Source organism: Lynx rufus, unplaced genomic scaffold, assembly GCF_022079265.1.
Source record: "Lynx rufus isolate CCGP_SWC_20201006 ecotype Redwood Valley unplaced genomic scaffold, mLynRuf1.p SCAF_6, whole genome shotgun sequence".
NCBI classification, from domain to species: Eukaryota; Metazoa; Chordata; class Mammalia; order Carnivora; family Felidae; genus Lynx; species Lynx rufus.
Window position 1 is genome coordinate 128,500,059 of NW_025814878.1, and position 10,758 is coordinate 128,510,816.

The following is a 10,758-nucleotide window of genomic DNA, read 5'->3' on the forward strand; positions in this document are numbered from 1 at the left end:
ACCCTCTTCTGCTGTAGTTATTTAATCAAAATAGACTCATAAAAATCACATCCATGTAGGGGCACCTGGGTGGCTCAGTCGGTTGAACATTCAACTTTGGCTTGGGTCATGATCTTGTGTTTCGTGAGTTCAAGCCCAGGTCAGGCTGTGGGCTGACAGCTCGGAGCCTGGAGCCTGCTTCAGTTTCTGTCTCCCTCTCTCTCTGCCCCTCCCCCCCTAAAAAAAAAGTTAATAAAAACAAATAAACAAACAAATAATCATAAAAAAAATCACGTCCAGGTCAGCTAATCTTGCTGACACAATTAAATATACCAAATTATCTCTTTGTTTTCTGGACGGCCCTCCCCCCAACCCCCAACTCAACCAAGGCAAGTTTTATTCTGAATTCTTTTAAAATGTGTACTAAGAACAAAATAAAGAAGTTTCTTTTGGGAAAGGCAAATGCTAAAGTAGTTTTTAAAGTAATAAATGCAAATCAAAGCAATAGGAAAAATTATTGCTTAATAAATACTGTTTTTCTTCACTACTCAAGATTTATAAGCAAACTTTTCAAGTTTGGCAACAAGAAAAAAAGAATCAGTCTTAGAGTGAGCCCTTGGGGGTAAGGATTCATGCTATTTACAGGAAAGGCTTGCATAATTTAATTTTGGTTGGGAGACCTTGGTACAATTCTTGATTCAGAGCATCATATAATTATCATGTGACATCAGGGCAGAAGAACAGAGCTTTTTTCTTCTGAAAATGCACATTTTTATTAATGTTTTTAAAGAGGAAACATGTTTATGTGCCCATCCACTTAAACTTCTTGAAAATTATTGGTTTTGCCCAGTTTCGTTTTTCTTATGAAAAAATACTTATCATCTTGAGTAAGTTTTTGCCTAGTTAGTATGTGTATTAGTTTTCTATTTGCCATTGTAACAATCTACCACGGACTTAGCAGCTTAAATAACATAAATGTATTATGATACAGTTCTGTAGGACAGAATTCTGACACGGTCTCACCAGACTAAAACCAAAACGTTGGCTGGTCTCTGTTCCTTTCTGTAGGGTCTGGGCCTTTTTCAGCTTCTAATGACCGTGGTCCTTACCCCATTCCTCTACGTTTAAATAGTAAAAAAAAGACTAACTCTTTACCTCCCTCTTCCACTGTTAAAGACCCTTGTGATTGCATTGCACTGACCTTGATAATTCAAAATAATCTCCCTATTTTAAGGTCAGCTGATCAGCAAACTGAATTCTCTTTCACCTGTAACATAACATATTATCAGGTTCCAGAGATTAGGATTCGGACTTCTTTGAGCGTATGTCGAGGGGAGTGGTATTATTCAGCCTACCAGATCTTGTAGGAAGGGACTGTTACCGTTTGGGTACACATGTCATACCTGTGTCCATACATTAGAATCACATTCAGATTGCATTGCGCACTGGTGAAAATTGCCGGAGCTCTTATGAAGCAAAATATTTCTTCTTTTGTTGTATTTGCATTTGATTCCCACGTACTTATTTTCCAATGATGGGAACCTTGGGGTAAAACTATTCGATAGGAGTAGGCAAAAGTTACTGAGATAGAGAGGGTTATTTAAAATAGTTTAGCACAGTGTTTCTCAAATGGGGCAGTTCTGCCCCCCACCCCCGACCCCGGGGACATTTGGCAACACCGGAAGATGTTTTTAATGGTCACAACTGGGGGGCGTGTACTACTGGCATCTGGTGGGTGGAATCCAGGGATGTTGCTATATTACAATACCCGGGAGAGGCCCTACAACAATGAATTATCCAGCCTAAAGTGTCAATAATGCCAAGGAGGAAAAGCCCTGCTTAGCAAGATGGAGACCTCTAGAGCTGTCCTCTCCTCTTTTCAAGGCTTCCTACTTTTCAAAGGTGAATCCGGTAACTAATTGGGTACTGGGTCGGCAACTAAACGTCTGGCCAAAAGAACACCTGAAAGAAATAGAGAAGTTGGGGAGGTCAGGGCACACCAGTCTTCCTAGGAAAAGCTCAAAGCTCACAACTTCCTGCTTGGGGTCAACTGTTCATCTTCTTTGGGTGACCGGCAATCACGTCTTGTCTCCTCTCTCTCTGTTCCCAGGGCCTCACACAATGCTCGGCAACACCAAATGCTCAAGAAGCACTTTAACAAATAAAGAAGGATCGTGTGTTAAGGGATTTGTTTGAGTTTATATGTAGTAAGCAAGATATTTCCCTTCTGTATGCCTCGTACTGCAAGTTCACTTAATTAGTGCTTAGCACCTAGGGTAGCCTGTTTCCTGAGCTTTCATTTTAAGATCGAGGTCACATGGAAAATCCGAAACAGCTGTAATATTAGGATTGAAAGTGAATTCAGCTCAAGGCCATTGAGAGATGACCCAAAACTCCTCAACTTGTCCATCTGCATTACGGTTTCCTGCTACGGTATTTCTTAACCTCTCTTTTGCAGGCTTGGGCACACATTATGAAAAACCAACTATATGTGCGTATGTATTTTTACTGGTAGCAAGGCAGAGCTCATAACCATCGGCTACTCACACCACGAGCTTTCCACCAGTGATGGAAAATCTAACGCGAAAGATAACGTAGTGAAAAAGTGAACATGACGTGGAGGCTTCACTGATGCAATCGACACCCTTCTGTCTTGGTTCTCATGTCTGCTTTTCTCCCTTATCAATGTTGCAGGTGTCCCGGGCTCCATGCCAAATGCATCGTGGACCGGTAATCTCAGGGCTATAAAGTGGATCGACATGGAAGATAAACACGGCGGCTGCCATGGTGAGGCACTCACTTCACTCTTTGAGGCCTCACTGCTTGTTGGTGTTGGCATGGACGTAGCTGTGGAATACAGGGGTTCTCGCAGACAGAACTGCTTGTGTATTTAAAACAATCCGAGTTCCCGGAGTAGCTAGAGGCTCTAAGACATGGGCCTTGAAAAGGAGACTTCGGGGTCTCGCCGACATGCTCCAGCTCATGATTCCTGAGGGGGTTGAGAGGTGGGCTCGACTTATAATGGTATTTTCTTGCTAGTTTCTGCTGTCTTCACATGATTTATTTCTCTTTCTTTTGGGAGTGCGGTGGTTAGGAGGGGAAGTGGTCAGGATGAGAAGTGACGTCATGGTCTCACCACAGACCCAAGCAGGCTCCACACTGCCAACGCAGGGCTCCAACCCGAGAACCGTGAGATCGCGACCTGGGCCAAAACGCAGAGTCGGGCGCTTAACCGACCGTGCCACCCAGGCGACCCTGCGATAGAACTTTCTAAAGAAGGGTTTTTATCAGCCCTGGCATACGTTCCATTCACCCTGTCTGGTACCTACCCAGCATGGTATTCATTCACTAGGATGAATGACCGGATGGCTTAAATAACAGGAACTTATTCCCTCCCAGTTCTGCAGGCTCGAAGTTCGAGATCAAGGTGGCTGTAAATTTGGTTTCTTCTGAGAGGCTTAGAGATACCGCCTTCTTCCCGAGTCCTCACGTGGTCTTCTTTCTGTGTGCGTCTCTGTCCCAATCTCTTTTTATACTGACACCACCCATATTGAATCAGGTCCCATCCTGTGTGACCTCATTTTCACCTGATTTCCTCTTTAAAGGCTCTGTCTCAGATTTACACCGCACCCCCTTCTCGTGTCTTCCTGAGGTCCCCATCCACTGAAGATGGCAACACCCTCACGTCCCATACACCCTGCTCTCCAACATCTTCGTCTTAATCAGCCAACATTTTCCCCACAGGACATCTCCCGCCCCCTGCCTGCATTCTCATCACAGCCTGCCCTCCTTGGAGCAGGAAGAGAGTGGAGAGAAGGTTGCTTTGCTCTTTCATCTCTGGGGGACTTCTTTAGAAAAGAGACCATCGCCATTAGTCGAGGTCCCAATACTTGAGATGTCTTGCCTTTTCCACAGTCCTCCTGTAACCCTGTCATCCTCCCTGTGGGACTGCTGTGGTCACCTGATCTGCTTCTCCACCTCCTCTCCAGCTGTAACACTGGAAGACTTCAGCCGCCATGGCAGGGACCCCTGTGACGTCATTACTTTGCGCCTCTGGCCTCTACCACGGAAGCTTCTGTTCTGTGTGTCAGCACCAAGCCCTGCCCCTCCCTAGAACCTTACTCTCATTCTCCTTGTCCTCACCTGTATCCAGGCCCTACCCCATAGACAAGGTACAAGCTAGTCAGGTTTCCATTTTTATAGGGACCTTTACTTATCACACGACAGGTGGGCCCATGAGAGTAGCTCCAAGCCAGGAACCTGCAGAGGGTACACAGCTTGGGTAGCCCAAGCCTCTGAGACAAATGTCTCATTTTCTTCTCTTAGTGCCTGTGATGCCGGTGAACATCTGAAAGCCTGATATGGTTCCGGACCTAAAAATAGTTTGTCCCCCAAACCACTAGATGGGGAAAAGAAAAGACATAACCCAGAGGAGGCAGAACAGTGCCTGCGAGTCTGGAGTACAATCCGGACCTTTCCCCCTTGGTCGTGAGTGGTGGATTTGTTCCAAACCCGTGGATGCGCACCTACTTCATAGGCCCTTAGAATCACAGAGACTACTCTAGCTCTACGGTCTTGAACTTGGAGTTCCCATCTCTGGTTACAATTTCTTGTTACTCGGCTGGTTTTCTTCACTGACTTACAGACTTTATATCTTTACTGTCTTTCTCCCCAGAAGTGAAGCCCCAAGAGGGTTAGGATTTTTGACCAGTTTGTTTATTGCTATATCCCACACCTAAAATGCGTTGTTGTTTGAAATGCGTTTGCTTTATTGTTATTATTATTATATTTTAAGTTTACATATTTATTTTGAGAGGAGGGGGAAAGAGCAGAGGGAGAGGGAGAGAGAGAATCCCAAGCAGTGTGGGGCCGGACGCGGGGCTCAACCCACGAACCTTGAGGTCATGACCTGAGTCGAAATCAAGAGTCGGTTGCTTAACCGACAGAGCCACCTAAGTCCCCCATGTGTTTGCTTTTTTAAAATTGGGATTGGGGCGCCTGGGTGGCTCAGTCGGTTAAGCGGCCGACTTCGGCTCAGGTCATGATCTTGCGGTCTGTGAGTTCGAGCCCCGCGTCGGGCTCTGTGCTGACAGCTCAGAGCCTGGAGCCTGTTTTGGATTCTGTGTCTCCCTCTCTCTGACCCTCCCCCATTCATGCTCTGTTTCTCTCTGTCTCAAAAATAAATAAACGTTAAAAAAAATAATAATAGGGGCGCCTGGGTGGCGCAGTCGGTTAAGCGTCCGACTTCAGCCAGGTCACGATCTCGCGGTCCGTGAGTTCGAGCCCCGCGTCGGGCTCTGGGCTGATGGCTCGGAGCCTGGAGCCTGTTTCAGATTCTGTCTCCCTCTCTCTCTGCCCCTCCCCCGTTCATGCTCTGTCTCTCTCTGTCCCAAAAATAAATAAACGTTAAAAAAAAAAAATTAAAAAAATAATAATAATAATAAAATAAAATAAAATTGGGATTGCCAGAGTTTCAACGGTCCCAGCTTCCTCCTTCTGCCAGCATCCTTCTGAGGACTCCTTATCCGGCCTGTATACTGGATCATCCGTCCCCTGCTGTTCTCACGAACAAACCAGGCTCCCCTGCCATTTGACCCTACAAGGCCAACTCACACATGGAATCACTTCCACCATCTGCTTTTGGCCATTTGTGTTTCCCTGACCAGAGCATTGCTGGGGACTGTTCCAGAACTGTCCCGGTGCCCTTCCCGACGCACTTCTTTTCATCTTTCCTGCTTGCTTTGAACTCTCAATCCTATGCCCAAACGGCCTTTCGGACCCCAAAAGGTAACAGTTTCAACCTGAGGAAGAACTTTCAAGACACGTGACCCAAATCCCCTTACCGGATTGTCACGCCGTCCCCTTCCGCCATCTCAGGGTATTTTGGACACACGCTTCTCATTGTTCCTTCCTGTCCCGAGAAGGAGAAGTCACCCGTCCCCACAACCAGGGTCCCCATCCGGGGTCTCGGTTATGTGCGGGTTTCCCTTAAGGGATCCCCTTGTTTTCTTGCGTCCCAGTGGTGCCCTCGTGCTGGCCCTTTTCCTTCTCCTTCAGTGTCATGATCGCCTGTAGCCTGAAGACCCCGTTGTCTGTGAGCCTCTAGTTCACGTGCCCTGAAATGGTCTCTCCACTTTGTTTTCTTATGCATGGGTGTGCTTATGCACCTGCATTCCGTTCTCACTCCCCGGTTATCTCCGACTGTCCACAACTCTGGCTTCTGTCCCCCATCCATTTCCCCTCTCTATTGTGCTTCCTGCCAGCCGTGTTAAATGAATCACGATTAATGACATTAATCCTGTCAGCCTCTCTCTGTTCTGTTTCGAATACCCTTCCTTTTCCGCTCATGGCAACGCCATGAACTTGGAACCAGCTCTCTGGTTTACATTAAGTTATTACTGCGGCCTTGTGGTGGATTTCTAACTGTACCCTGCAAAGCTCTGTAAAATTAATGCTGCTAAAGCCCAATTTACCCTCTGATTCTTCCATTCAAAACTCTTCAAAGACTCTCCCTATTTATGGGATTACAAAAGGCCCAGCCCTTGAGTTTAAGTCAGTCAACCGTAGTCTTTCCAGTGCACGCCAAGAAACCTCTAGAAAAGGGGTTCAACTTCCTCCCATTCCTTTTCTAACCCCCTTGCCAACCAAATTCTCTCTTGTAGAGAAAATCCCCCCCCTGCACATTTTCCCCAAATGAAGCCACCATCCATGTCCCTGATGCCACCCCCCCCAACCCGGCCAAGTTCTGTCCTTCCACTAACTCTCCACTCATTCGTCTCCATCCTTTCATTCAACAGCTATTAATTCAACACCTAATACTTCCCAGGAACTGTCCCGGATGCAGGTTGGGACAGAGAGGACAGCAAAAGGGCCTCCGGTTCCAGCTCTTCGGACCTTCCATCCCAGGCCAGGGAGAAATTCAATAAGCCAAATATTTGCGTTCGTGGCCCTGACACACCAATCTATCCGTTGGTAGCGAGAGCCAAGAGAAAAATGAATTGGGGAAGGCGGAAGGGGGTCAGAGGAGGCCTCCCTGAGAACTCGGCCTTGAGGCAGATACCTGGGGTGGTGAGAGAGGGAGCCTGCAGGAGGTCTGGTGGAAGCTGGCGGAAGGGGGCTGCCTGGGGAGGAAGAACTATGTGGATTCTCAGGTAGAACATGCCTGGTGTGCGGTGGGGGGGGTTGGGGGGCGGCCAGCAAGGAGGCCACTGCAGCCAGAGTGAATGAGCAGTGTTGGGAAGCATTGTAATCAGGTGAGCAAGGGGCCGGAGGTCAAAGGCCAGACTCAGGAGCTTTCGATGCCATTGCTGGGATTTTGGCTGTGCGTGCACGTGAGATGAGGAGACATCATGGTGTGCTTGCAAGCAGAACAATCCCCGTGGCCGTGGTGCTGAGAACATACCAACAGGCGGAGGTGGGGACAGTAGAACCCAGCTGTTATTGTGACAGTTCTGGCGGGAAGGTAGAGGTGGCACGGGCCGGGATGGGAGTAGCGGACGTGGTGCGAAGCGATCAGATTCTGTGACGATCTTGAAGGTGCAGCTGTCAGAGTTGCTACCGGAGGTGGGGGCTGTGAGAGAAAGGGGGAGAAATGCCCAGGGCGCTGAAAAAATAGGAGTGGTGTGGGTGTCACGGGAAAGACGCGGCGGGGATTGGGAGGGGAGTCAAGCTGGCGTGTGGAGACATGTCACATCAGTGGGGTTGATTCTCCTCTAAGAGGAGACGAACGTAGGCACTTGGAGAGACTGAGACTAAGCCCGGGCTCAAAGAAGAGGTCTGACCGGTGCCTCCCAGCAAGACCTCTCCCACCCGTCCGCTTCTGGAACTTCCTACCCATAACCCTCAGGCCAGAACACATGAATCGTCTCACGATGCCTGTGGCCGCTCTTGCCTCATATCATTGAACCCTCCTGTTGTTCAAGCACGGATGTGTCCCCCTTAGCTTTCCAGAAGGGGTTTCACTTCCTTGTGGGCCGGGCCGACACGACCCTGTGTCATACGGAGTCCCAGAGCACCGGGCACAGCGTTAGCTACTCAGTAGACAGGCCCCACTCTCCCGCTGCGCCCCTTCACCACCCCCAGCTTTCCAGACCAGACATGTTCTGACGGTTTCTTCTCCCCTCTGCAGGCCGCTACGTACATGGCATTTGTATCTATGGAAACGGGGACTTGAAGTGGTTGATCAATTCGCCCAGCCTCTTTGCTAACAAGTTTGAGCTGACTACGTACCCCCTCACTGTGGAATGCCTGGAACTGAGGCTTCGAGAAAGAACCCTGAATCAGAGCGAAACCGTGATCCAACCCAGCTGGTACTTCTGAGCCACCGTAACCCGCGATCGGAGGGCAGCCGCGGCCTTTTCTTCATGAGAGAACCCGGCCTCGCTTATGGTAACGGTTGTAGCCGCGAGGTCACGGCTGCAGGACCTGGCCGGGTTATTATGTGTTACAAACCCGCCGGGCACTGGGAACTGTGCAATCAGGAGCACTGGGACGATGCTGGCACGTTCGGCATCCTGGCCTTCTCTTGACGGTCGTTCCACGTCGGGCTCGTGATCGGATCCGTGGCCAGTGGAACTGGCGTCAGACCTTTGCACCAGATACTCATCAGAGCGAGATGCTCTCACGGAAAGGAGAGCTATAGATAATACTGTTTAGGAAAATAGGAACTGTGTTTCTCCGGAGAAGGAATCTCTTATGCCAGACCCGTAGCCTCGCGTTCATGGATACCCCTCCTCTTTGCTCAGCGGACCCCCGGGCATAGAAACAGCTTCCTGGGCACCTCAGCAATCTCCTTTAAAACCTGAGCTGCTAGAATGGAGAACTAGATCGTGTTTCCTGAGTTTCAACACGAGCACGGTGAGCTTACCGTGTCTGAAGGTCTGTACAGAATGTAAAGTCGTTAACAAGAGGCGGGATATGCTATCAGACAGCAGTCACTGGCGGCTGCTTCAGCAAAGGGACCCCAGGGAAACGGGACCTTTCTTGTGGGTCAGAACGTACTCTCGTCCCTCTTCCATTGTTTTCCGTGGCGAATGCTAAAAAGTTCCCACAGAATGAAGATATTTCTAGAACTGAGGTGCTGTTGCATGGCTCTCATCCCAAGTCTCTAACCCTCAGGAATGAATCACTCGCCTCTTGGATCACCACCCTCCACCTCCCACCAAAGTGATCTTACCTGCAAAATGGAATCCAGACTCTATGCCACGACACTTTAAGGACTCCAGAGTATTTTCTGAGTAGCTTTACAATGCTTGGTGCTGATAAGAGTGCCTAGATTTTTAAGAGCTTTCAGCTGTGAGTGAGCTTCTCTGTCGCTTATCCCTTGTCCCGTCCTCTTACCCAATTCGTTCCCTCAGCACACAGTAAATATTTCTTGAGCGTCTGTTATACACCAGATATGTGCTTGAGACAAGGAGAAAAGTAAGACAGAAGCTACTTGCGTCTGAAATTCTTGATAATAGCATCTATGTGGGGAAGGCTGCTCTAGAGAATCTCACAGACTGCTTGTATTTCAACGCATTCACATCCAGGGTCGTAGTTTGGGCTGTCCGCCCAGGGATCTGAGTAGTCAGAAATGAGGGTCTAAATCAGAGACCATTCCAAAGAAAGAAGGGAAGGAATAGACCGAAGCTGAGGCCTGTTAGCGGGCTCATTGCGTTAAAACCTTACAAACACTCTTGGGAGGCTCACACGATTACCCCCATTTTGCAGATAAATTAAGCAAGGCTTAGAGAGGTTGTTGATAAGCATTAGGAAACAAGTTCTCTGAGGATTAGGATGTTCTTACTGGTCTCCTTAGTTCAGTTTCCCGAGAAGGTGAAATAAAGCCGTAGTTAGTATACCAGAGAGGGTAGGTTTTAAGAGCAGTGTCAGTGTTAATATGAGAAAATGTCCTGTCACGTCAGAAAAATGTGAAGTCTACTTTTGTATTCCTACATCCACTGAGTTCCTTAATATTTATTTATTCTCACCAAAAAAAAGTTAACTACAGCTAATGATACCCTTAACACGGTTTTGCCCTTTTTCCTCTCACTGTGTCTGTTGAATGTTCGTTGTATTTAAGGGAATGCCTTTGAAGTAAAGCCTTATTTTTGTCCAGCTACCGAAAAAGACGGAACTGTGCAAAGTGGTAAAGGGTTGAAGCATAAGGAACCCATCTGGAGCTAATGAGTCTAAAAATCATCTTTTCTTTCAACTCCTTTAAATGACCCCACCTGAGAAGAAGACACGTTTTACACTGGATCGTTCTCCTCTAGAACGAGAAGACTTTGGGAATAGAAGATGTTTACATGTCTGTTGTTGGTCCATCTCTGTGTCTTAAAAACCTTAATATTGGAAGATTGTAGTGTTTGGGCAAGTGGATTTCCACTAGCCTCCAGGGATGGCTGAAACTTCTAAACCCATCCTTGTTTTTCATGATGTTCCATGTTGTTGTCTTGGAAATAAATTAATATATTGTTTTCCACCTTTGGGGCTATGGTGTATCTTTATTCGATAGTTGGGTAATATGCACTAAAGACCAAGCTTCACAAGATAATTCTTCTAGCATTTTTTTTTAATTAAAAAAAAATTTTTTTTTCAACGTTTATTTATTTTTTTTGGGACAGAGAGAGACAGAGCATGAACGGGGGAGGGGCAGAGAGAGAGGGAGACACAGAATCGGAAACAGGCTCCAGGCTCCGAGCCATCAGCCCAGAGCCCGACGCGGGGCTCGAACTCACGGACCGCGAGATCGTGACCTGGCTGAAGTCGGACGCTTAACCGACTGCGCCACCCAGG

At 47.8% G+C, this 10,758-nt stretch overlaps 1 protein-coding gene across 4 annotated transcripts in view; it reads left to right on the forward strand.

Moving 5' to 3' along the window:
- The window catches only part of GCNT2 (glucosaminyl (N-acetyl) transferase 2 (I blood group)), an 83,628-nt gene extending 73,184 nt beyond the window's left edge, over nt 1-10,444 (forward strand). For 3 of the 4 annotated variants that reach the window (XM_047101733.1, XM_047101734.1, XM_047101735.1), the window contains 2 exons: nt 2,674-2,766; nt 8,108-10,444. In XM_047101733.1, the coding sequence (XP_046957689.1) occupies nt 2,674-2,766; nt 8,108-8,298 (284 nt within the window). In that variant the 3' untranslated portion in view covers nt 8,299-10,444. The remainder of the gene's footprint in view (nt 1-2,673; nt 2,767-8,107) is intronic. The other variant, XM_047101736.1, reaches the window with a different exon arrangement.
- Nucleotides 10,445-10,758: the final 314 nt, after the last annotated feature.